The sequence below is a fragment of the Rhinoraja longicauda genome, chromosome 16 (genome assembly GCF_053455715.1).
Source record: "Rhinoraja longicauda isolate Sanriku21f chromosome 16, sRhiLon1.1, whole genome shotgun sequence".
Lineage (NCBI taxonomy): Eukaryota > Metazoa > Chordata > Chondrichthyes > Rajiformes > Arhynchobatidae > Rhinoraja > Rhinoraja longicauda.
Genome location: NC_135968.1, coordinates 16584976 through 16612459, shown reverse-complemented (window position 1 = coordinate 16612459; position 27484 = coordinate 16584976). Strand labels below are relative to the sequence as shown.

Below are 27484 nucleotides of genomic sequence, written 5' to 3'. Positions count from 1 at the left end.
GAGGGGGAGGGGGGGTTGGAGGAGGGGGAAGAGGAGGGGTTGGAGGAGGGGGAGAGGGGGGGAGAGGGGGGTTGGAGGAGGGGGAGATGGAGGAGGGGGGAGAGGGAGGGTTGGAGTAGGGGGGAGAGAGGTGTTGGACAGAGGGGGGTTTTGGCGGTGGGATTGTAATTCCAGGCGGTGGGAAGGGCAGAGTTAGTACTCACCCCGCCCGTCAGACCAAACACCTTCTCCAGGTCTGGCGGGGGTGAGGATGTCACGTCCTATCACCGAGGTCTTGAAACCGGGCGCGTACTGCTCGATGCAGTCAAACACTGGGAGGAGAGGGGAGCAAATCAGTGTCAGAGAGTCAATAGACAATAGGTGCATGAGGAGGCCATTCGGCCCTTGGAGCCAGCACCGCCATTCAATGTGATCATGGCTGATCATTCTCAATCAGTACCCCGTTCCTGCCTTCTCCCCATACCCCCTGACTCCGCTATCCTTAAGAGCTCTATCCAGCTCTCTCTTGAATGCATTCAGAGAATTGGCCTCCACTGCCTTCTGAGGCAGAGAATTCGACTGATTTACAACTCTCTGACTGAGCATTGTTGATACTCAACATTCAGAGTGTCCCTCTATTGTATCCATGTACCTGTCTAAATGTACCATGTACCTGTCTAAATGTTTCGTAAACATAGTGATAGTGCCTGCCTCAACTCCCTCCTCCACCCACCACACTTTGTGTGTAAAAATAAAAATACCCCAAAGTATTTAGGGGCGATCACGGTGGCGCAGCGGTAGAGTTGCTGCCTTACAGGAAATGCAGCGCCGGAGACCCGGGTTTCATCCCAACTATGGGTGCTGTCTGTACGGAGTTTGTACGTTCTCCCCGTAACCTGTGTGGGTTTTCTCCGAGATCTTCGGTTTCTTCCCACAGCCCAAAAGCGTACAGGTTTGTAGGTTAATTGGCTTGGTAAATATAAAAATTGTCCCTCGTGGGTGTAGGATAGTGTTAATGTGCTGGGATCGCCGGTCGGTGTGGGCCCAGTGGGCCAAAGGGCCTGTTTCCAAAGGGCTGTATCTCTAAACTAAACTAAGATTCCTATTCTATCTTTCGATAAATCTTTAGTCTGAGAGTTTACAACGAGGTAGATGGGAGGTCAGGACTGCTCTCTTGTTATCAGTTGCCTGATAACAGCTGAGAACAAACTGTCCCGATAAATGATATTTCAGGTCGAGACCCATCTCCCCGTGCACGGCCACCTCTCCTCCAGTTTCCCCGCTCTCCCGAAAGTGCCCTCACTTTCACCCTGCCCCTCCCGTTGAGTCCAAGAGAATGGCTGGCTGGCTGGCTGGCATCTGTCAAGGGAATGAACAGACAACGTTTTGGGTCGGGACCATTGTTCGGACGGACTGGACAAGGTTCATCTGTGACCCATCTACAGTGGTGGAGCAGCGGAGGAGGACACCACGGCTACACTTGGCCAGGCCGACCCTGCAGCGTCGCCAGGACAACGGGCCTTCATAGTCAGGTCAAGAACCCGGCGCTTACAACTGGGACTTGAAAATGGCGCCAAACCGGCGACTCTGTATACTGTCTCAGTGTACCACTGCTGTACACTTGTACTGGCACTGAGCTGTGTACAAAAATGAATTTCACGGTACCTCGGTACATGTGACAAATAAAGTACCCAATCGTACCTTCTCCCGTCAGTCTGAAGAAGGGTCCTTCCCCCAAAACGCCCTCAGCCCATTCCCTCCACAGGTCAGTTCAGTTTATTGTCACATGTACCGCATGAGGTGCAGTGAAAAGCTTTTGTTGCGTGCTAACCAGTCAGCAGAAAGACAATATAACGATCGCAATCGAGCCATTTACAGTGTATGATAAGGGAATAACGTTTAGTGCAAGGCAAAGCCAGCAAAGTCCAATCAAGGGTAGTCCAAGCATGACCAACGAGGTGGATGCCACCTGACCCCTCCGTTCCCCGTCCTCGCTGGCGCCTACCTCGATCGGCGTAGGTGTTCCTGGCCTCCTCGTCCCATTCCTTGCCCCCACGGAGGTAGTAGGGGGTGTACTGGGTGAAGATGGAGATAACGTGCTGGTCTGGTGGGGCGATGGTGGGGTCCAGGATGGACGGGATGCACAGCTCCAGCATTGGCCTGTGGGTGGAGACAGAGCCATTCAAAACCGAATGCAGATCTCCTGCACACTTACTTTAGTTTTCACGGGTCAAGAGTGTTTTATTATCATGTCCCAGATAGAATAAAGAAATTCATACTTACAGCAGCACAACAGAACATGGAAGCATAGTACACCGCAAACAATATGATAAACAAGAGAAGGGAAAAAAGTGTGTTTATATATATACACACAATAGACAATAGACAATAGGTGCAGGAGGAGGCCATTCGGCCCTTCGAGCCAGCACCGCCATTCAATGTGATCATGGCTGATCATTCTCAATCAGTACCCTGTTCCTGCCTTCTCCCCATACCCCCTGACTCCACTATCCTTAAGAGCTCTATCTAGCTCTCTCTTGAATGCATTCAGAGACTTGGCCTCCACTGCCCTCTGAGGCAGCGAATTCCACAGTTTCACAACTCTCTGACTGAAAAAGTTTTTCCTCGTCTCCGTTCTAAATGGCCTACCCCTTACTCTTAAACTGTGGCCCCTGGTTCTGGACTCCCCCAACATTGTTTCCTTCCTCTAACGTGTCCAACCCCTTAATAATCTTATATGTTTCGATAAGATCCCCTCTCATCCTTCTACACGCAATATAAAAAAGATATATATATATATTTTATATACACACACACAGTTTTAATTTAGTTTAAGTTTAGTTAGTTCATTGTCACATGTACCGAGGTACAGTGAAAAGCCTTTTCATTGCGTGTTATCCAGTCAATGGAAAGACTATATATGATAGGTGTTGCAGTGCTAATTTTTTAGGTGCCGGAGCTGTCACTGTTGTTGGAGCGGCCACTGTTAAACTCCCCGCTGTTTATGTTGGCGTTTTTTTTTACAGAGGTGTTGGAGCTCTGGCAGCCACTGTACCCCTGTGTATGATTACAATCAAGCCGTCCACAGTGTTTAGATACAGGATAAAGGGAATGACCTTTATTGCAAGATAAAATCCGGTAAAGACAGGTATATGGTACATGGCAGGATAGGTTTAGAGGGAAGTGGGCCAAACGCTAATGGGGGCTAATGTAGAAGGGGTATGTTAGTTGGTGTGGGACAGTAGGTCCGAAGTGGCTCTTTCCATGCAGTATGATGCTATGACTCTAACGATCTCTAGTTGGTGATAGGATGGTTCAGTTGCCTGATAACAGCTGGGAAGAAACTGTCTCTGAATCTGGAGGTGCGCGTTTTTCACGCTTCTGCACCTCTTGCCTGATGGGAGAGGGGAGACGAGGCCTTGCCGCGGCAGCGTGAAGTGTAGATGGAGTCAGTGGAAGGGAGGTTGGTTTGCGTGATGGTCTGGGCTGCGGCCACAATTCTCTGCAATTTCTTGCGGTCTTGGATGGAGCTGGTCCCAAACCAAGCGGTGATGCATCCCGATAAGATGCTTGCCACGGCCAGGGACTCAGTGGGCCGAAGGGCCTGTTTCCGCGCTGTCTAAAGCCTATCGGCGTGCAGCCCTCTGGGACCCACCTGGTGGAAGGACGTCCTTGGCAAGCCTCCTCATACGCTTCGGTTATGTAGGCCGTGTCCTCACAGTTCAGGTGAATGGTGCCAGCCATGTAGCGGGCAGGGGGCAGCTCCTGGCCCTTGGGCAACGCCAGGAAGTTCGGCAACCGGTCTACGGCCACTGGCAAAGGAAGGAAAAGGGACATTAGTCCTCCCCCTCACCTCTCCAGCAGCGACCCAGCGCTCGGTTACAGTCATTGAGCCATCCAGCGCGGAAACAGGCCCTTCGGCCCAACATGTCCCTGCTGGCCAAGACGTTTGAATGGTTTCAAGATCACCGGTGGTGGAAATCATAGAAATCATCTAGCGGACTTTGGTTTAGCTTAGTTTAGAGATACAGTGCGGGAAACAAGCCCTTCGGCCCACCAAGTCCGCACCAACCAGCGAACATCCTGTACCAGCGCACAATCCTACACACTAGGGACAATTTACAGTTTATATGAAAGCAAATTAATCCATAAATCTGTACGTCTTTCAAATGTGGGAGGAAACCGGAGCACCCGGGGAAAACCCACGTGGTCACGGGGAGAACGTACAAACTCCGTAAAGACAGCACCTGTAGTCAGGATCGAACCCAGATCTCTGGCGTGGTGAGCAGCAACTACTGTGTGCCAGTGTTGACTCTTCATTCCAACTCGTCCATGCCGACCAAGATGTTCAATTTTTGGAGGAATATGGGCCAAACGTGGGCAAATGGGACTAGCTTAGATGGGGCATCTGGGGCAGCATGGACGAGTTGGGCCGAAGGGGGCCTGTACGATTACTCTGCCTCTGATTCCCATCGCTCGACCACTGTTGGTCTTCTCTTCACATGCCTGGGCTCTGAGCCCTGGAACCCCCCACCCCGTCTCTTCCCGCTCTCTACAGAGCTGTTAGCACAGGGCAGCAGTCAGGAAGACGCCAGAGAGGAGAGCACCCGTGTCTGACAGAATACCGTTGATCTTCGTGACGGGCGATGTGTAGTCAATGGATGACATTTCCTTGATGAATTCTTCAGACAGCGACTTCTGCAGCAGACAGAATAAACTTGGATTAAAGACTTGTATTTACATACCATACAATGTTTCAGTGACCCCCCCCCCCCCCCCCCCCCCCCCCCCATTGCAATGTAGTGGATTGCGCAGTGGAAATATCACGAGGATTAGTTATTAGATTAGTTTAGTTTATTGTCTTGTTTATCCAGTCAGTGGACAGACTATACTTGATTACAATTAAGCCGTCCACAGTGGACAGACACAGGATAACGGGGATAATGTTTAGCGCAAGCAAAAGTCCAGTAAAGTCCGATTAAAAAATAGTCTGAGGGTCTCCAATGAGGTAGATGGGAGGTCAGGACCGCTCTCTAGTTGGTGAGAGGATGGTTCAGATGCCTGATAACAACAGGAAACTGTCCCTGAATCTGGAGGTGTGTGTTTTCACACTTCTGTACCTCTTGCCTGATGGGAGAGGGGAGAAGAGGGAGTGACCGGGGTGAGACTGGTCCGTGATTGTGCTGGTGGCCTTGCCGAGGCAGCGTGAAGTGTAGATGGAGTCAACGGAAGGGAGGCTGGTTTGTGTGATGGTCTGGGCTGTGTCCACAATTCTCTGCAATTTCTTGCGGTCTTGGATGGAGCTGTTTCCAAACCGTGCTGTGATGCATCCTGATCGGACCTATGGCTGTTCTGGTATTGGCAGCGGGATATACTGGACCCAGGCAGATGGGGTGAGCTTCCTTGTCCTTCTCTAGATGGGCAGCCAGGAATCTGGTCCACATATTCAGCCGCGGCCTCACAGTGCCAGAGACCATGGTTCAACCCTGACCTCGTCTGCTGTCTGTGTGTGGAGTTTGCACATTCTCCCTGTGATCGTGTGGGCTTCCTCCCACATCCTAATGATGAGGGTCGGTGGGTTAATTGGTCGCTGTAGATTGTCCCAAACATGCGGGTGACAGGTTGAATTTGGGAGATGATTGTGGGAATTGGGGGGAGGGGTGCATTGGGATAGGGTGGGATTTGTATAAAAATGACTACTTGATGGTTAGCAGAGAGTAAAAGCCTTGTTTGTAACCAGCTTACTAATCTTACTAACAAAGTTAGTCACCTTACTAACATGATTAGTAACTTTACTAACCAGCTAACTGACCAGCTTACTATCCTTAATAACCAGCTTACTAACCTCACTCACAATGTTACTAATGACCTTACTAACCAGCTAACTAGCCTTACTAACAAGGTTACTAACCAGCTTACTAATCTTACTAACAAGGTTATTAAACATCGTACTATTTTTACTAACCAGCTTACTAACCTTACAAACTAGATTCCTAACTAGCTTACTAACCTTTCTAGCAAGATTACTAACTATCTTACTAACCTCACTAACCTGCTTACCAGCCTTACTAACAAGGTTACTAACCATCTTACAATCTTTATTTATCAGTTTACTAATCTTATTAACCATCTCACTAACAAGGTTACTAACCAGCTTACTAACCTTGCTAACAAGGTTACTAACCAGCTTACTAACCAGCTTACTAACCTTGTTAACAAGGTTACTAACCATCTTACTAACCTTAGTAACCAGCTTACTAACCTTACTAACCAACATACTAACCTTACTAACAAGATTACTAACCAGCTTATTAACACCGTGACTAACGTGGCCATGTGCCAAACCAATGAATGTCAGAAACTCTGCCTTCCCACACTCTGCTCCATTCACCAGCCGTCAGTGGGAACTACTGTAGTGTGGCGGTCCCTCACACCCTCAACAAGGGAGCTCCCATCTCACGGCCATGGGCTTGAGGGGGAAGAGGAATGTTTCTCCAATCTCACCTGTGGAGTCAGCTGGAGGAAGGTCACGTGAGGGGTGGCGTTGGATAAAACCACCTTGCTTCGAATCTCTGTCCCATCCTGCAGCACCACTCCCTGCACTGTCCCAGACTGGCCCACCTGAATAGAGTGCACGGGCTAGACACCAGACAGAGACACAGGTAGAGACGCAGGTGGAGACGCAGGTGGAGACGCAGGTGGAGATGCAGGTGGAGAGGCAGGTGGAGAGGCAGGTGGAGAGGCAGGTGGAGAGGCAGGTGGAGAGGCAGGTGGAGAGGCAGGTGGAGAGGCAGGTGGAGAGGCAGGTGGAGGGACAGGTGGAGAGACAGGTAGAGAGACAGGTAGAGAGACAGGTAGAGAGACAGGTAGAGAGACAGGCAGGGAGAGAGACAGGCAGGGAGAGAGACAGGTAGAGAGACAGGGAGAGAGATAGGCAGGGAGAGAGACAGGTAAAGAGACAGGTAGGTAGAGACAAGCAGGGAGACAGGCAGGGAGACAGGCAGGGAGACAGGCAGGCAGGGAGACAGGGAGAGAGACAGGGAGAGAGACAGGGAGGTAAAGAGAGGGAGGTAGAGAGACAGGGAGGTAGAGAGACAGGTAGAGACAGGTAGGGAGACACGTGGAGAGACAGGTAGAGACAGGTAGAGGGTACAGGTAGAGGGGGAGGGAGGGGAGGGGGAGGGAGAATGACAATGAGAGGGAGAGAGAATGAAAGAGAATGAGAGAGTGTGTGAAACATCATAAGGACATGAAATAACAGGTCAGTTCCTGCCCGCTCCATCACCCAGTAAGATCACGACCCATCTTTTATCTCAGCAATACATTGCTGTACCAACCCTAATAATTCAATTCCATCCATATTCAAAAATCAATTGAATTTTTGGTCTATTATTGTTACGGGTACCAATGTACAGTGAAAAGCTTTGTTTTGACTGCTATCTAAACAGATCAGATATCCCATACCCAAATACAATCAGTTTAAACTCGTCCCTGAATCTGGAGGTATGCACTACTTCACACTACTGTGCCTCTTGCCTGATGGGAGAGGGGAGAAGAGAGAGTGACTGGTCCTTGATTTTCCTGGTGGCCTTGCCAAGGCAGCGTGAGATGTGGATGGAGTCAATGGAAGGGAGGTTGGTTTGTGTGATGGTCTGGGCTGCGTGCGTCCACAACTCTCTGCGATTGCTGGATCTCTACGTAGAAACATTCTCACTGCCCCTCCTCCCTCAGCTGCTTCTGCTGAATTCCCAAGCCTGCATCCTATGTAAGGTTCCATGCTCTATGTACAAAATTTCATGTCCGATGTAAGGTTCATGTTCTCTGTTGTATGTACTATGTTCTATGTCCTATGGAGAGTTCTATATTCTATAAAATGTACTATGTTCTATTAACTATGTTCGATGTCCTGTGTAATGCTCTGTATCCAATGTAACATTCTATGTCCTGTGTAAGGTTCTATATTGGTCCCCGTCACTAGAGACATGCTCTCCCTTTCCCGCCACCCTCCTCGCCCCTCCCACCTCCCCCCCCACCACACTCCCCAGCGAGAGGGAGTCCATCCATGGGTGGCCAATGATCCTACCTTCTCCGTGAAGATGGAGGCACCGTAGGACATGGCAGCACGGGCGATGGAGTTGGAGAGGGCGCCCATCCCTCCTTCCACGTACCCCCAGGCGCCTTTAATGCCCTCCAGTTCTCCCATCACGTGGTGTAGCAGGACGTAGCTGCATTCGGCAAGAGAGCAGGGAACAGCCCATCAACATCTCAACTGCAGTCGGCTTAGTTTAGTTTACTTTAATTCAGTTTAGCATCGTATCACGTGTACTGAGGTACAGGGAAAAGCTTTTCATTGTGTGCTATCCAGTCAGCGGAAAGACTAGACACAAAGTGCTGGCGTAACTCAGCGGGTCAGGCTGCATCTCTGGAGAAAACGGATCGGTGACGTTTCAGGTCTGAACCCTTCTTCAGACAGAAGTCTATACATGATTACAATCAGGCTGTCCACAGATACAGGATAGAGGGAATAACTCATCAGTCTTGAAGAAGGGTCTTGACCCGAAACGTCACCCATTCCTTCGCTCCAGAGATGCTGCCTATCCCGCTGAGTTACTCCAGCATTTTGTGTCTACCTTCATTTTAAACCAGCATCTGCAGTTCCTTCCTGCACATGGAGGGAATAACGTTTAGTGCAAGTTAAAGTCCAGTATAGTCTGATTAAAGATAGTCCGAGAGTCTCCAATGAGATTAATGGGAGGACAGGTCCACTCCCTAGCTGGTGATAGGATGGTTCAGTTGCCTGATAACAGATGGGAAGAAACTGTCCCTGAATCTGGAGGTGTGTCCTGGGATAAAATCCAGTAACGTCCAATTAAAGATAATCCAAGGGTCTCCAATGAGGTAGATGGTCAATCCTTTCCCCCGGCAGGGGGCATGTTTTACTACAAATGCAAGGCAGCTAATAGTTTAGTTTAGTTTAGAGATACAGCACGGAAATAGGCCCTTCGGCCCACCAAGACTACACCGACCATCGATCGCCCGTTCACACTAGTTCTATGTTATCCCACTTTCTCATCCACTCCCAACACACAAGGGACAGTTTACGAAGGGCCAATTGAACTAGAAACCCACACGTCTTGGTGAGATGTGGGAGGAAACCGCAGCACCCGGAGGAAACCCACGCGGTCACAGGGAGAACGTGCAAACTCCACACACAGACAGCAGGATTGGCCCCGTGTTTCTGGCAGTGCAGGCAGCAGCTCTACCCGCTGCACCACCGTGCTGCCCAAATAGTGCTGGGCGGCACGGTAGCGCAGCGGTAGAGTTGCTGCTTTACAGCGAATGCAGCGCCGGAGACTCAGGTTCGATCCTGACTACGGGTGCTGCACTGTAAGGAGTTTGTACGTTCTCCCCGTGACCTGCGTGGGTTTTCTCCGAGATCTTCGGTTTCCTCCCACACTCCAAAGACGTACAGGTATGTAGGTTAATTGGCTGGGTAAAATGTAAAAATTGTCCCTAGTGGGTGTAGGATAGTGTTAATGTACGGGGATCACTGGGCGGCATGGACTTGGAGGGCCGAAAAGGCCTGTTTCCGGCTGTACATATATGATATGATATATGATATGATGATGATAAGATTGACAGCAGCATTGAAGATTGAGGTGCTTGGATATGTCGATGAATACGCTCTGGAACGTCTACCAGTGCACAGTAGAGAGCACACTGACTGGTTGCATCACACCCAGGAACACTGGAGGCTACAGATAGTGGTGGACACTGCCCGGTCCATCACGGGTACTGACCTCCCCACCATCAAAGGGATCTACAGGAAACACTGCCTCAAAAAGGCAGCCAGCGTCATCAGAGACCCACACCACCCTGGCCACGCTCTCATCTCGCTGCTACCATCGGGAAGAAGGTACAGGAGCCTGAAAATCCTGACCTTCGGGTTGAGGAGCACCTTCTTCCCAGGAACCATCAGGCTCTTGACACCACACAACACTAACCTCAGTAATTGTAATCTTCTACAGACTGGGTCTTTGGTTGCACTACGGACTTAGGGTTTACACTATTATGGGTACCTAGGATTGCAGAGTCATAGAGTCATACAGTGGAGAGCGTGCCCTTCAGCCCAACTTGCCCACAACGATCAATATGTCCCATCTACTCTAGTCCCACCGGCCTGTATTTGGTCCATATCCCTCTAAAGCTATTCTATCCATGTACCTGCCTAAATGTATTGCATTTATTGTTACTAATTGATTGAATTATTGATTATTATATATTTATCTGTGTGCTATTGTGTTAATGGGCCTGTTAAGCTTCAGCAAGAAAGAATTTCACTGTTCTGTTGCTGATACAAACGTCAATGAAACGCTATTGTCTCTTGAATGTTGGTAGAGGGCACCATCTGGGGGCCAGACCTTGCAACTACAGCACACTCAAATATTGTCACGAGTTTGTGATGGTTAAGTATTAAAAGAAAGAACCCTAGACAATAGGACAAGAGGCCACTTGTCCCTTCAAGCCTGCCCCACCGTTCAGTACGATCTGCCCTGGCCCTCACCTCCCTTCGTCCACTCTGCGATTCCCCACAGCCCTCAATTTCTCAGTCTATCAGCAGCTAACCAGTCGACACAATGAACTGAAGGTGCTGGTGTGCAAAGAAAAAGCACAACGTGCTGGAGTAACTCAGCGGGTCAGGCAACATCTCTGGGGAACATGGACAGGAGGCATTTTGGGTCGGGACCGCACCTGGAGTACTGTGTGCAGTTTTGATCTCCAAATTTGAGGAAGGATATTCTTGCTATTGAGGGCGTGCAGCGTAGGTTTACTAGGTTAATTCCCAGAATGGCGGGACTGTCATATGTTGAAAGACTGGAGCGACTAGGCTTGTATACACTGGAATTTAGAAGGATGAGAGGGGATCTTATCGAAACGTATAAGATTATTAAGGGGTTGGACACGTTAGAGGCAGGAAACATGTTCCCAATGTTGGGGGAGTCCAGAACCAGGGGCCACAGTTTAAGAATAAGGGGTAGGCCATTTAAAACAGAGATGAGGAAAAACTTTTTCAGTCAGAGAGTTGTGAATCTGTGGAATTCTCTGCCTCAGAGGGCAGTGGAGGCCAATTCTCTGAATACATTCAAGAGAGAGCTAGATAGAGCTCTTAAGGATAGCGGAGTCAGGGGGTATGGGAAGAAAGCAGGAACGGGGTACTGATTGAGAATGATCAGCCATGATCACATTGAATGGCGGTGCTGGCTCGAAGGGCCAAATGGCCTACTGTTGCACCTATTGTCTATTATCTATTGACCCTTCTTCAGACAAAGTTAACAATGTAGATACAAGTTTACCAGTTCCTCAAGGGTCAAGAGTGTTTTATTATTATACTGTATGTCCCAAAACGGATCACTGACATTCTTACTTACGGCAGCACAACAAAAATGTAAACATAGTGCTCTATAAAACCCATAATAAACAAAAATCACCATCAACTTGTCCTGGTTTAGCCATATCGAAGCAAGCATAAGAAAGCATACAAACGCCTGTACTTCCTTTGGAGGGTGAGGATGTTCGGCATGTCCCAAACAACCTTCACCAGCTTCTGCAGATGTGCAGTGGAAAACATTTTATCAGGAAGCATCACAGCATGGTTTTGGACTGCAAGAAATTGCAGAGTTGTCGGAGTAGCCCAGACCATCACACTAAACCAATCTCCCTTCCATTGACTCCATTTACAACTCACGCTGCCTCGGCAAGGCCACCAGCATAATCAAGGACCAGTCTCTCTCTTCTCCCCTCTCCAATCAAGCAAGAGGTACAGAAGTGTGAAAACACACACGTCCAGATTCAGGGACAGTTTCTTCCCAGCTGTTGTCAGGCAACTGAACCATCCTATCACCTAGAGAGCGGCCCTGACCTCCCATCTACCTCATTGGAGACCCACTGACTGTCTTTAATTAGATTTTACTGGACTTTATCTTGCACTAAATGCTATTTCCTTTATCCTGTGACTGTACACTGTGCCCAGCTTGATTGTAATCATTTATCGACTTTATGCTGCCTGAATAGCACGCAACAAAAAGCTTTTGGTACATGTGACAATAAACTGAACAAAACTATCTATGACTGCTCAATGCCCACAAAGATTAATGTCCCCTGAGAAAGATTCCTTCCCTCACCAATGTCTGAGCTGGGTGCTTCTTTATTTTTACACAGTGAACTCTGGTTTTCGATTCTCCTACCAGATGTGACATCCTCTCCAAGCCCACCCTGAGAAGACCCCTCGGGACTTTGTATGGTTCAGATGTTCGCAGTTTTGAATGCAGAAGTTGGGAGGTCATGTTACAATTGTATAAGATATTGGTGAGGCCGCATTTAGAGCATTGTGTTCAGTTTTGGGCACCAAATTGTAGGAAAGCTGTCAAGCTGGAAAGAGTGCAGAGAAGATTTTGCACTAAATGTTGTGTCAATGTGATATCTTTGCATTAAATGTCATACCCTTTGTCCTGTATATGTGCACAGAAGACGGCTTGATTGTAATCAATTGTATAGTCTTTCTGCTGACTGCATAGCGCACAACAAAAAGCTTTTCACTGTACACGTGACAACAATATATTTTATAGAGACGTATAAAATTATAAAAGGACTGGACAAGCTAGATGCAGGAAAAATGTTCCCAATGTTGGGGGAGTCCAGAACCAGTAGCCACAGTCTTAGAATAAAGGAGAGGCCATTTAAAACTGAGGTGAGAAGCAACTTTTTCACCCAGAGAGTTGTGAATTTGTGGAATTCTCTGCCACAGAGGGCAGTGGAGGCCAAATCACTGGATGGATTTAAGAGAGAGTTAGATAGAGCTCTGGGGGCTAGTGGAATCAAGGGATATGGGGAGAAGGCAGGCACGGGTTACTGATTGTGGATGATCAGCCATGATCACAATGAATGGCGGTGCTGGCTCGAAGGGCTGAATGGCCTCCTCCTGCACCTATTTTCTATGTAATAAACTAACTAAGATGTGTGACTTACCCGCTCCCTGGAGCGTGCGGGCTGATCATCGCTCCGATGACTCCATCCGTTGCCAACGTTGCCTTCAGTGGTTCCGATTCAAACCAGCGATCGAGAATCTGACAGAAATAGAACAGGAGTTTGGACAAGGAGAGGCTGCGGGTCGTACGACACACAGTGCTGGAGGAACTCAGCGGGTCGGGCAGCTTCTCGGTTTAGCTGTGCAGGAAAGAACTGCAGATGCTGGTTTAAATCGAAGGTAGACACAAAATGCTGGAGTAATTCAGCGGGACAGGCCGCATCTCTGGAGAGAAGGAATGGGTGACGTTTTGGGTCGAGACCCTTCTTCAGACTTAGTTTAGTTTACAGATACAGCGTGGAAACAGGCCCTTCAGCCCACCCGATTCCGCCCCAACCATCCATCACCCTCCTTCAGTGTGTGTGAAGGAGAGATATCAAGGTCCTTCCTTCCTGCTGCTGTCAGACTGCACAACCAGCACTGCTCCCAGCAGACCAGTAAATAAAGATAATTACCGCTATTTTATTTTTTAATGAATGCTTATTTATTTTTGCTATCCACTTTGCTGCTGTAACCCTGCAAATTTCCCCATTGTGTTACGAATAAAGGATTATTATTATTATTATTATTATTATTATTATTATTATTATTATTATTATTATTATTATTATTATTATTATTATTATTATTATTATTATTATTATTATTCACCAGCACTATCCTACACACCAGGGGCAATTAACTTACAACCCACTAGGAAGGAACTGTAGATGCTGGTTTATGCCAAAGGTAGAACCAAAATGCTGGAGTAACTTAGTGGGACAGGCAACATCTCTGGAGATGAGGAATCAGGGGGTATGGGGAGAAGGCAGGAACGGGGTAATGATTGAGAATGATCAGCCATGATCACATTGAATGGTGGTGCTGGCTCGAAGGGCCGAATGGCCTTCTCCTGCACCTATTTTCTATTGTCTATTGAATAGGTGACATACCGACCCGAAACATCACCTATTTCTTTACTCCAAAGATGCTGCTTGACCCACTGTGTCACGCCAACATTTTGTCTCTAACCTCCAAACCTGTATGTCCTTGAAATGTGGGGGGAAACTGGAAAAAACAGAAAAAGCCCATGTGGAAACAGGGAGAACTTGCAAACTCCGTACAGACAGCACCCGTGGTCAGGGTCGAACCTGGGTCCCTGGCGCTGTGAGGCAGCAGCTTTACCGCTGCGCCACTGTGCCGCCCCTCAGAGATACTGCATGGTACCAGGTCCTTTTACAGAGAGAGGCCAATTAACCTGCAAACCGGTGGAGGGGCAAATCTGTGGAGGGACGTTGGCAGGGGAGGGCAGGTTAGAACTTCACACCCAATACCAGCACGAGGTCGTGGAGAGGGGGCCATGGAGAGGGGGCAGTCGGTGGGGGAGGCTTCAAGAGGAGAGATGGCCGCGCTACTTACCCGCGTGATCGGGGCAGTCAGCAGCTCGTAGAATTGTGGAATGTCCTTCCCCAGTCTCAAGCCTGAAAGACATTAACACAGTTATAGAGTCACACAGACACACAGAGAGTTACAGAGGCACACAGAGAGACACAGACACACAGAGAGTCACACAGACACACAGAGAGGGACACAGACACACAGGGAGTCACACAGACACACAGAGAGACAGCGACAAACAGACACACAGAGAGGGACACAGACACATGGACACATAGAGAGGGACACATAGAGAGGGACATAGAGACTGGGACACAGAGAGAGGGACACTTGGAGAGGGACACGTGGAGAGGGACACGTGGAGAGGGACACATGGAGAGGGACACTTGGAGAGGGACACTTGGAGAGGGACACTTGGAGAGGGACACTTGGAGAGGGACACATGGAGAGGGACATAGATACAGGGATACAGAGAGACACACACAGACACAGAGAGACACACACAGACACACACAGACACAGAGAGACACACACAGACACACACAGACACAGAGAGACACACACAGACACACACAGACACACACAGACACACACAGACACACACAGACACACACAGACACACACAGACACACACAGACACACACAGACACACACAGACACACACAGACACACAGAGACACACACAGACACACACAGACACAGCGAGACACAGAGAGACACACAGAGAGACACACACAGACACAGAGAGACACACACAGACACAGAGAGACACACACAGACACACAGAGACACACAGAGACACAGCGAGACACAGAGAGACCAAGAGACACACAGAGACACAGAAACACATCTAAGCTAGTTCCACTTTGTGTGGCCCATATCCCTCAACCTTTCCTATCCACGTACCTGTTTAAATGCCGTTGTTGTACGTGCCTCAACTATCTCCTCTTGCAGCTCGTCCCATTATGCCCACCACCCTCTGTGGGAAAAATTAATTCCCCTCATATTCCTGTAAATAATATTTCCATCTCGCTGGAATTTAGAAGACTGAGGGAGGATCTTATGGAAACTTACAAAATTCTTAAGGGGTTGGACAGGCTAGATGCAGGAAGATTGTTCCCGATGTTGGGGAAGTCCAGAACAAGGGGTCGCAGCTTAAGGATAAGGGGGAAGTCTTTTAGGACCGAGATGAGAAAGTTTTTTTTCACACAGAGAGTGGTGAGTCTGTGGAATTCTCTGCCACAGAAGGTAGTTGAGGCCAGTTCATTGGCTATATTTAAGAGGGAGTTAGATGTGGCCCTTGTGGCTAAAGGGATCAGGGGGTATGGAGAGAAGGCAGGTACGGGATACTGAGTTGGATGATCAGCCATGATCATATTGAATGGCGGTGCAGGCTCGAAGGGCCGAATGGCCTACCCCTGCACCTATTTTCTATGTTTCTATGCCCTTACCTGTGTGCACGAGGGGTTTCACAGTGTGCAGTGACCGGACCCTCTGCCTCAGGGAGCTGTTGGTCAGTGAGGGGATGTCCACTGGTGCTGTGTCCAGGAGGGGCTGGATCGCTGTGGCTATGCGACTGGTCAAGGCTTCGTAAGCAGCGTAGGCCTGCAAAGAACAGGATGAGTTGTAGGCAGCAGCACAGTTTAGAGATACAGCGCGGAAACAGGACCTTCGGGCCCACCGAGTCCGCACCGACCAGCGATCCCCGCACATTAACACTATCCCACACACACTTGGGACATTTTTTTAACATTTATACCAAGCCAATTAACCTACAAACATGTACGTCTTTGGACGTCACGGGGAGAACATGCAAACTCCGAACAGACAGCATCTGTAGTCGGGATCAAACCTGGGTCTCCGGCGCTTTGAGGCAGCAACTCTCCCGCCACGCCACTGTGCCGCCTTTCAACACGGAGTGAAGTTATCCCTGAACGCACAAAGTCTCCCACTGCCCACCCCACCCCACCTTCGTCCTTCCACAAGCCGGGGTACTGTCCAATTCACCTCTACCCCAGCGTGGACACTGGACACTGTCTCTGGACACTGGACACTGGACACTGGACACTGGACACTGGACACTGTCTCTGGAACACTGCTTCCACTTTACTCCACCTGTTGGACTTGAGTTTGACGATTTCCACACATTTTCCAGCAGCTTTGGTTCCAGAGCCTTTCAGGATTAAGAGTTTTGCCGGACCAACAGAGGTCACGGCCTCTGAGAGGAGCCCAGCATTACTGGAGCGGTCCACACAGGCCACCAAGGGCCCCAGATACAGGCCGCCAAGGGGCCTAAATACAGGCCGCCAAGGGGCCCAGATACAGGCCGCCAAGGGGCCCAGATACAGGCCGCCAAGGGGCCCAGATACAGGCCGCCAAGGGGCCCAGATACAGGCCGCCAACGGGCCCAGATACCGACCGCCAAGGGGCCCAGATACAGGCCGCCAAGGGGTCCAAATACAGGCCGCCAAGGGCCCCAGATACAGGGCGCCAAGGGGCCTAAATACAGGCCGCCAAGGGGCCCAGATACTGGCCGCCAAGGGGCCCAGATACAGGCCGCCAAGGGGCCCAAATACAGGCCGCCAAGGGGCCCAGATACAGGCCGCCAAGGGGCCCAGATACTGGCCGCCAAGGGGCCCAGATACTGGCCGCCAAGGGGCCCAGATACTGGCCGCCAAGGGGCCCAGATACTGGCCGCCAAGGGGCCCAGATACTGGCCGCCAAGGGGCCCAGATACAGGCCGCCAAGGGGCCTAAATACAGGCCGCCAAGGGGCCCAGATACTGGCCGCCAAGAGGCCTAAATACAGGCCGCCAAGGGGCCCAGATACAGGCCGCCAAGGGGCCCAGATACAGGCCGCCAAGGGGCCTAAATACAGGCCGCCAAGGGGCCCAGATACCGGCCGCCAAGGGGCCCAGATACTGGCCGCCAAGGGGCCCAAATAGAGGTCGCCAAGGGGCCCAGATACAGGCCGCCAAGGGGCCCAGATACAGGCCACCAAGGGGCCCAGATACAGGCCGCCAAGGGGCCTAAATACAGGCCGCCAAGGGGTCCAAATACAGGCTGCCAAGGGGCCCAGATACCGGCCGCTAACGGGCCCAGATACAGGCCGCCAAGGGGCCCAGATACTGGCCGCCAAGGGGCCCAGATACTGGCCGCCAAGGGGCCCAGATACAGGCCGCCAAGGGCCCCAGAATCAGGCCGCCAAGGGGCCCAGATACCGGCACGCAAAGTCGGCCGCGGACGTCGACTATGGGAACATATCTGCCGGCTCCGGCAGGGCCGGAGTTCCAGACCCCGGCCCCATCCCCGCTTCCCCCCTCCCCCCCCACATACACACCCCCCTCCCCTTCCACCCATATCCCTCCCCCCGGCTTTGCATTTCACTCCTCCTCTTCTTTTCTCTCCTTATCTGGCAGCTTTTTGTCTCCTTTTCACCTCCAGCCATTGTCGCTTCCTCCACCCATTTGCCAATCCCCCACCTCTCCTCTCCTGTATCCACCTATCACTTGCCAGGCTTTGTCCCACCCCTACCTCTCTTTTCCAGCTTTCTCCCCACCCTCAGCCCATCAGTTTGAAGAAGGATCCCAACCCAAATCGCCGCCTGCCCATTCCCTCCACAGATGCTGCCTTTAAGAATAAGGGGTAGGCCATTCAGAACGGAGACGAGGAAAAACTTTTTCAGTCAGAGAGTTGTGAATCTGTGGAATTCTCTGCCTCAGAAGGCATTGGGAGCCAATTCTCTGAATGCATTCAAGAGAGAGATAGATAGAGTTCTTAAGGATAGCGGAGTCAGGGGGTATGGGGAGAAGGCAGGAACGGGGTACTGATTAAGAATGATCAGCCATGATCACATTGAATGGTGGTGCTGGCTTGAAGGGCCGAATGGCCTACTCCTGCACCTATTGTCTATTGTCTATTGTCTATTGACTATCGTCTGCCCGGCCCGCTGAGTTCCTCCAGCACTCCGTGTCCTTTTGTGTACTAACTAGCATCTGTAGTTCTTTGTTTCTACAATCTATTCCGAGATCTTACACCGGGACAAACCTTGCCAGCCACACAGCAGTTTTAGCACATTCTGTGAACCATGCATACTGACAATGGAACAATGAAATTCAGGAGAAGGGTCCCGACCCGAAACGTCACCAGTCCATTCCCTCCGCAGATGCTTTCTGACCAGCTGGAGTTCCTCCAGCACTGTGCGTTTTTTTCTGCGTCTGCAGTTCCTCGCGTCTCGCAGTTCCTCGTGCCCCACTTACCCGCGCGTCTTTGGGCGAGAACTGCGCGATCTGCCTCTGGGTCTCCTCCATGTCTCTGCCCATCAGGAGCGAACGAGGTGGGTTCCCAGCCACTCCCTCCTCCAGCATGGGGGTGTAGGAGGCGGGGTCCCGGAGGTACACCCTCAGCCCATGTTTCTACGCGGGAGGAAGAGGACAAGATCACCGCTGGAAGTGTGCAACGTGAGGTCTCTCCGCGTGTGGCCTTCTGCAAAGGCATCAGGACCAGGCTGGGATGCCTTCTTATCTTAAAACTAGTAAGCTGCACATCGACGCAATTTAATTATAAAAATGTTATATAATTTCAATTATAACATAGTCCGGAGCAGCCAGATTGCCCACTCGGGCAATCTCTGGCCAGCAAATCGGCAATCCCCAGCCCAAATCCAGTCAATCCCAACCAATCCTAGCCAATCCCCAGCCCAAATCCAGCCAATCCCACCCCAAATCCAGCCAATCCCACCCCAAATCCAGCCAATCCTGGCCAATCCTAGCCAATCGCCAGCCCAAATCCAGTCAATCCCAACCAATCCTGGCCCAACCTCTGCCAATCCCGGCTAATCCAGATGATACTGGCCCATATCCAATGAATATGGTTGGCAACTGTCCCATATTAGCCGGGACATCCCGTATTTTGGGCTAAATTGATCTGTCCCATATGGGACCACCCTTGTCCCTTATTAGTAGGGTTGCCAACTTCCTCACTCCCAAATAAGGGTTAAAGGGTGAGGTCACCACCCCGCGCCTCACGTGACCTCACCCAGCCAGTGGACATGTGTTCCCACTCCGCCGGAGGCGGGTTGCTATGCAATCTCCGTCAGGAGGCATCCAGGCCTCCGGGACTACACTGTCCAGAGCTAAAATGTCGTAAACCTAGAGTGTCGGGACCTACACTGTCAGGACCTACAGCCTATAGTGTCCGGGCCTACAGCACCCCCTGGGCCTAATACTGACACTGTAGGCCCCGACAGTTTAGGTCCCGACATTCTAGGTTTCCGACATTTTAGCTCCAGACGGTTTAGGTTCGGAGGGCCGGGCGCCGCCTAACGGAGGTTGCGTAGCAACCCACCTCCCGGCCCAAGCGGCCGCCATTGGTGGAGCAGGAGCATGTGGCCGCTGGCTGGGTGAGGTCACGTGGGGCGCGTGGTGGTTGACGTCACCTTGTCCTGTATTTGGAAGTGAGGAAGTTGGCAACCCTACAAGTGAATCACAACCAATCCTGGCCCAACCTCTACCAATCCCGGCACAATGTCATCCGATCTCAGCCCAGCCAATCCTGACAAATCCCGGCCAATTCCATCCAATCTCCACTTGGCCCAGCCGAAGCCGTGTGTGGGGACAGCCCATGAAATGGCCGGGTCAGCCGGCACAAATCCAGGGGCCGGGCCCGCCCCAGGTCAGGAAATCATAAGAGGAATAGATCGCGTGGATGCACAGTCTGTTGCCCAGAGTTCGGGAATCGAGAACCAGAAGACATGGGTTTAAGGTGAGGGGGTAAGATTTAATAGGAACCTGCAGGGCAACGTTTTTATATAAAGGGTGTGGGTATAGGGAGCGAGCTGCCGGAAGACGTAGTTGAGGCAGGTACCATCACAACAATTAAGAAACATTTTGTCAGGAACACTGTTAGGAAAGGTTTAGAGGGATATGGATCAAATGCAGGCAGGTGGAATTAGTGTAGATGGAACTTGTTGGTAGATGGGCCAAAGGGCCTGTCTCCATGATGTATGACTTGATGACTGTAATCCCTGGGGTTAGGGCTCCAGATATGGGTCAGCCACCCAGCTTGGGTCGCTGGTGAACCATCTCCCACTATTAACCAGTGCCAGCTGTGCCCAGATGCCTGGCACATCTGCAACCTGGGTCCCACCTTCAGCTCCAGCTCTTGGTAGACCTGTGGCCGCAGTAAACTCAGAACATAGGACGCTCGGGAAAACTTGAAACCTGCAGCGGGAAAAAACTCAGGTTAGATACCCCGGGCATCCTCGCGGTTACATTTAATTTTCGTTTTAAACATAGTTTTGGGTAGTTTAGACATACAGCGTGAAAACAGGTGCTTCAGCCCACCGAGTCCTTGCCATCCAGTGATCCCCGTACACTAGCACTATCCTACACACAAGGGACAATTTACAATCTTCATCGAAGATAAATCAAAGCTAATTAACCTGCAAACCTGTACGTCTATGGAATGTGAGAGGAAACCAGAGCAAAGGTCAGGTTCGAACCCATGTCTTTGGTACTGAGGCAACAGTTATACGGTCATATGGTCGAAAGTAGAATTAAGCCATTCGGCCCATCAAGTCTACTCCGCCATTCAATCATGCCTGATCTATCTCTCCTAACCCCATTCCCTTGCCTTCTCCCCATAACCTCTGACACCCGTACTTATCAAGAATCTATCTATCTCTGCCTTAACAATATCCACTGTTTTTTAAATGTTGAGATAGTACCTACCACTTCCACTAGCTTGTTCCATACACCCACCACCCTTTGTGTAGGTTCTAGGTGACAGAGAGAAATACTGGGATTAGGAAAACAAAGAGGCCCTGTGGAATGGGCATGTGGTGGACATCAGGTAAGAGCGGTGCTACCGGTAACTTCATGGCCATGTAGCGTGGCCTTGAGAAGATCAGGTGGCTGGGAGCGGCCATGTTGTAAATAGGCTGTATGTGATAAGACACCGGACAACATAATTAAGATCTCTCTAACTCGCTAAGGAACAAAGATGTGTTTTGTTTATCCAGCCCTTGGATGCCTGACAACGTGAAATTATTGACTTCAGAGTTGTGGGAGCCTTGGGTCAGAACAAATGCTTCCTTTAGAAGATTGAAGGGAAAAATAGTATGAACTATTAAAAATAGTGTAAACGCAGGGCGGTCTCAGACAACGGCAGCAACATCCCGGGAATAACCATCGTGAGAAGGGTGGGATAGACAGAGAGTGCTGGAGTCACTCAGCGGGTCAGGCAGCATCTGTGGACAAGAGGAACAGGTAGTGTCCAGGAATAAGTAAAGCAAAGTCCCGACACACCTGGAATGATCTCCTCCGTGACGGCGGCACCTCCAATGACATGTCTCCTCTCCAACACGGCCGTATTCACTCCGGACTTCTGCAAGTACGCAGCCTGCAGGAGACACTGGAGTTTAGGTGAGAGTCATAGATTGAAACGGCAAGGAAACAGGCCCAGAGACCCAACTTGCCCACACCGACCAACATGTTTCATCTACACTAGACCCACCTGCCTGCATTTGGTCCGTATCCCTCTGAACCTATCCTGTCCATGTCGAAATGTCTTTTAAATGTTGTTATAGTACCTGCTTTAACTACCTCCTTTGGCAGTTCATTCCATATACCCACCACCCTCTGTGTGGAAAAGTTGCCCCACGGGTTCCTATCAAATGTTTCTCATCTCACCTTAAACCTCGGCCCTCTGTTTCTTGATTCCCCTACTCTGGGCCAAAGACTCACCCAATCTATTCCTCTCATGATTTTGTACACTTCTATAAGAACACCCCTCATCCTCCTGCGCTCCCAGGAATACAGTCCTAGCCTGCCCAACCTCTCCCTGAAGGTCCAGCCTTGAGTCCTGGCAACATCCTCATAAATCTTCTCTGTACCCTTTCCAGCTTGACACCATATTTCCTATAACATGGTGTCCAAAACTGAACAATACTCGCCAAGTGTGGCCTCGCCAAGTCTTCCATAACTGAAACATGACCTCCCAACTTCCACACCCAAAACCATCAGCATCTGAACCATTCAAAGTCCCGAGAGGTCTTCACAGGCTGGACATGGAGAGGGTGTCTCCTCTGGTCGGAGAATCGAGAACTAGGGTTCACTGTGTAAAAAATAATGAAGCACCCTGTGAAGAACAGTGGTGAGGGAAAAATCTTTCTAAGGGTGATATGGATCTTTGTGGGTGCAGAGCAATCATAGAGAGACACAGTACGGAGAAAGGCCCTTCAGCCCATTTTGTCCATGCCGACCTAGATGCCCCATACAAGCTAGTCCCACCTGTCTCTGTTTGCTCCATGTCCCTCCAATCCATTCCTATCCATGTTGCTGTCCAAGCCCCTTTTAAAAGTTGTTATTGCAGCTACCTCATACTTCATACGTACAGTCATACAGCACGGAAACAGGCCCTTCAGCCCAACAGGTCCATGCCAACCAAGATGCCCATCTAGGTTAGTCCCATTTAGAGCCTTCTTCCGCCTGGTGCCGTGACTCGTGGATGGCCAGACAGGTTCTTGATTAGTAAGGGTGTCGGGAGTTATGGGGAGAAGGCAGAAGAAGGTTGAGAGAGACAGATGGATCAGCCATGATAGAATGGTGGAGTAGACTTGATGGGCCAAAATTCTGCTCCTACGACGTAAGAAATTCTCCTGATGTAGAACGCAGTGTCGGGAGGTGGCCGGCTGGGGGATGAAGGTTCCTGCCCATTTGGCAAGGGTGCACAGAGCAGGGAATTCACGGTCCGGTGATGCCTGGAGCTAGTCAGATTCACACAGAACAGATACCTCATTGGAATGAAATTAAAGAGCAGTCAGTACGTACCGCCGTGAGTCCATTGTGGCCTGGAGAAAGAAAGAGAGAAAAATTCATTGTTGTTATTAATTTAGTTGTCAAAATGCTGGAGTAACTCAACGGGTCAGGCAGCGTCTCTGGAGAAAAGGAATGGGTGATATTTCAGGTCGAGACCCTTCTTGAGACATAGGGGAGAGGGAAAGCAGGCTAGATGCAGGAAAAATGTTCCCGATGTTGGGGGAGTCCAGAACCAGGGGTCACAGTGTAAGAATAAGGGGTAGGCCACTTAGGACTGAGATGAGGAAAAACTTTTTCACCCAGAGAGTTGTGAATCTGTGGAATTCGCTGCCACAGAAGGCAGTGGAGGCCAATTCACTGGATGTTTTCAAGAGAGAGTTAGATTTAACTCTTAGGGCCAAAGGAATCAGGGGAAAAAGCAGGAACGGGGTACTGATCTTAGATGATCAGCCATGATCATATTGAATGGCGGTGATGATGAATGGAGACATTCATGCAAATTGTGGGACTGGCAGGACTACTGAGGTGGGGGGAGGGATGAAGAGATTTGGAATGCAAGGGTTACTTGAAATTAACCAAATCAATATTCATGCCGCTGGGTTGTAAACTGCCGAAGTGAAATATAAGCTGCCTCACGGCGCCAGAGACCCGGGTTCGATCCTGACGAAGGGTGTTGCCTGTACGGAGTTTGTATGTTCTCCCTGTGGGCTTCACATGCATTTTCTCCGGCTGCTCCGGTTCCCTCCCATATTCCAAAGACGTGCAAGTTTGTAGGTTAATTGGCTTCGGTAAAATTAATTATAAATTAATTATAAATTGTCCCAAGTGTGTGTAGGATAGTGTTAGTGTGCGGGGATCGCTGGAAGGGCCTGTTTTTATGTTGTATCTCTAAACTGAAAAACTAAACTGAATCATTTGTCATTATCTGCCAGGCTGATCTGCCCCTCCTCTCCTCCAGCTTTCTCTCCCCCCCCCCCCCCCCCCCATATAATGTGTGAAGAAGGGTCTCGATCTGAAACGTCACCCATTCCTTCTCTCCAGAGATGCTGCCTGACCCACTGAGTTACCCCAGCATTTAGTGTCTACTGAGTTACTGAGTTACTCCAGCACTTTGCAACCTGGACTCTGGCCAATCCCAAGTCCAAGTCTAAACTTGTTCTGACAGTTTTCCTGAGGCGTTTTAGGAGAGGACACGTGGCTGTCAGATGCTTGGTTCCCAGTGTGTGTTCACAGCTTGTGTGGGTGTCTGGGCAAGGCAAGCCCTTCTCTCCCCACCCTCACGGTGAGGGCTTGTGTTCACCCAGACCTCTGAGTTAATAACTCACCTGGGAGGTACAATTACTGCAGGAAAAGTTCCACATTAATACAGCACCCCGGCCCGATCACAAATTAAACAGTGGGCGACACACACACACACAGACACACACAAACACTCATACACAAACACACACACTCTCACATACACACACACTCACACACACACACACATACAAACACACTCACACACTCATACACACACACACACTCATACACACACACATACACACACACACAAACACACGCGCACACACACACTCACACACACTCTCACACACGCACACACATACACACACACACTCATACTCATGCACACTCACTCACACACATACTCTCACTGACACACTCACACGCACGATCACTCACTCACACGTACATTCACTCACACTCACTTACACACACACACACACACACACACACACACTCTCCCTCACTCACACAACTTCGCATATGTTCACAAACACAGGCATCCGCTTCCTAATACCCCGACACCCCAACATCGAGCACTGTGGACGGGACGGGACGGGACGGGACTCCCCTCCCTCTTCGGTCCGGCGGATCGAACCCGCTCCCTCCCCTCCCTCTCCCCTCCGTCCCCCCTCTCTCTCCCCCCCCCCCCCCCCCCCCCCCACCTCGTCTCACTTCTCCCCTCTCTCCCTCCGGGCCGCGCTGACAGCTCACCTGCCCCGATGATCACGGCGTCGTACTCCGCCCGCAGCCCGGCCCCAGTCCCTGTCCCACTGCCTGTCCCACTCCCACTCCCACTCCCACTCCCACTCCCAGCCCGCAGCCCGGCCGCCCCGGGGACCATCCGGCAGAGAGCGGCCCGGCCCGCGTTGATCGCCATCGCTTCTGAGGGATGGGGGCGGAGAGTGGACTAGGGACAACCCAGCTCCGCCCCCCTCCCTCGCCCCCGCCCAGCGGCCATTCGGCCCGTCCACTCCATGGATAGAGCTCCTCGGACCACTGTCGGTAGGTACTCACCACTGCTGACCAGGAGCACCCCACAAGCCTTGCCGTTTCATAGATGCTCTGACCCAGTCACCTAACCATAACAATTTGGCCCTTGTCAAAGTCGCTCAGGTCTTTACTCCTGCCCATTTCTCCTGCATCCAACACATCAACTTCAAGTTGTTGGACCCTTCACTTGCTGCCTATTATATCTCGCTCCTTGACAGGTGCCATTGTAACAAGATAATTAATGTTATTCACTTCGCCTGCCAGTGGTCATAATGTTTTGGCTGATCGGTGTAGTCCGAAGGTCCCCAACAAGGTGGAGGGAAGATAAGGACCGCTCTCTAGTTGGTGATAGGATGGTTCAGGTGCCTGATAACAGCTGGGAAGAAACCGTCCCTGAATCTGGTTTGAGTTTTCACACTTCTGTAGGTTAATTGGCCCTCTTTAAATTAGCCCTGGTGTGCAGGGAGTGGATGAGAAAGTGGGATAACAGAACCAGTGCAAATGGGTGATTGATGGTTGGCTTGGACTCGGTTGGGCCGAAGGGCCTGTTCCCATGCGATAACAGAGCAGCACAGTAGCGCAGTGGTAGAGTTGCTACCTTACAGCACCGGAGTCTCGTGTTCAATCCCGACTATGGGTGCTGTCTGTATGGAATTTATACATTCTCCCCATAACCGCATGAGTTTTTGTTCTGTGATCTTCGGTTTCCTCACACACTCCAAAGACGTACAGGTTTGTAGGTAAATTGGCTTGGTATAAGTGTAAATTGTCCCCAGTGTGTGTAGGATAGTGTTAATTTATGGGGATCACTGGTTGTCATGGACTCAGTGGGCCGAAGGGCCTGTTTCCGCGCTGTATCTCTAAATTAAACTAAACTAAACATGGTGTGGGATGTCATAGAACCAATGTGAACAGGTGATGAATGGTTGGCGTTGCTGGGCTGAGGGGCCTGTTCCCATGTGATAGAGTGTGGGATATCATAGAACCAGTGTGAATGGGTGAGGGATGGTCAGCATGGGCTGGCTGGGCTGAAGGGCCTGTTTCCCTGCTGGAACTTCCCACCAGTTGTATCCAAGGCAACATAGAAACATAGAAAATAGACGCAGGAGTAGGCCATTCCTGCCCTTCGAGCCAGCACCGCCATTCATATGATCATGGCTGATCCAAAATCAGTACCCCGTTCCTGCTTTCTCCCCATATCCCTTGATTCCATTAGCCCAAAGAGCTCTACCTAACTCTCTCTTGAAAACATCCAGTGAATTGGCCTCCACTGCCTTTTGTGCCAGAGAATTCCACCGATTCACAACTCTCTGGGTGAAAAGGGTTTTTCTCATCTCAGTCCTAAGTGGTCGAACCCTTTATTCCTAAACTGTGACCCCCTAGTTCTGGACTCCCCCAACATCGGGAACATGTTTCCTGCCCCATTAATTTTATATTTCTATAAGATCCCCTCTCATCCTTCTGAATTCCAGTTTCTATGTTGCCTTGGATACAACTGATGGGAAGTTACATAAGTATAAGAAGATAACTGCAGATGCTGATACAAATAGAAGGTATTTATTCACAAAATGCTGGAGTAACTCAGCAGGTCGGGCAGCATCTCGGGAGAGAAGGAATGGGTGACGTTTCGGGTCGAGACCCTTCTTCAGACTGATGCATCAGACAAGAGAATCCATTAAAGATCCATCCAAGACAAGGTCACAGGTAGAAGTCCCCGCCCTCCGTGTGAGTGAGTCTGGCCTCCTCCACTCACATCACAGCCATGGCGATGTGCAATAACCACCCACCCTGGGGGGGGCTGCGGCCGGAGAGGCTCCGGCTGGGGAACAGGTTGTGTTTTTATTTTATTTTAAACGTTAGACGCGGTGTTGGAGCAATGGGAATAAAACCAGCGGGGCCCTGGGAATAAACAGCCAATCACAGGGGGGCCTGGCGCTGACTGGCGGCGC

The 27484-nt window shown here is 50.4% G+C and overlaps 1 protein-coding gene across 1 annotated transcript in view; it reads right to left on the bottom strand.

The window, feature by feature from the left end:
• The window catches only part of pyroxd2 (pyridine nucleotide-disulphide oxidoreductase domain 2), a 33231-nt gene extending 7809 nt beyond the window's left edge, over positions 1 to 25422 (bottom strand). The window contains 15 exon segments of the mRNA XM_078412714.1: positions 204 to 236; positions 238 to 311; positions 1985 to 2139; positions 3635 to 3791; positions 4605 to 4677; positions 6484 to 6618; positions 8063 to 8204; positions 13006 to 13103; positions 14462 to 14523; positions 15892 to 16045; positions 18699 to 18854; positions 20587 to 20660; positions 21747 to 21840; positions 23271 to 23290; positions 25257 to 25422. Coding sequence (XP_078268840.1) covers positions 204 to 236; positions 238 to 311; positions 1985 to 2139; positions 3635 to 3791; positions 4605 to 4677; positions 6484 to 6618; positions 8063 to 8204; positions 13006 to 13103; positions 14462 to 14523; positions 15892 to 16045; positions 18699 to 18854; positions 20587 to 20660; positions 21747 to 21840; positions 23271 to 23290; positions 25257 to 25422 — 1593 coding nt within the window.
• Positions 25423 to 27484: the final 2062 nt, after the last annotated feature.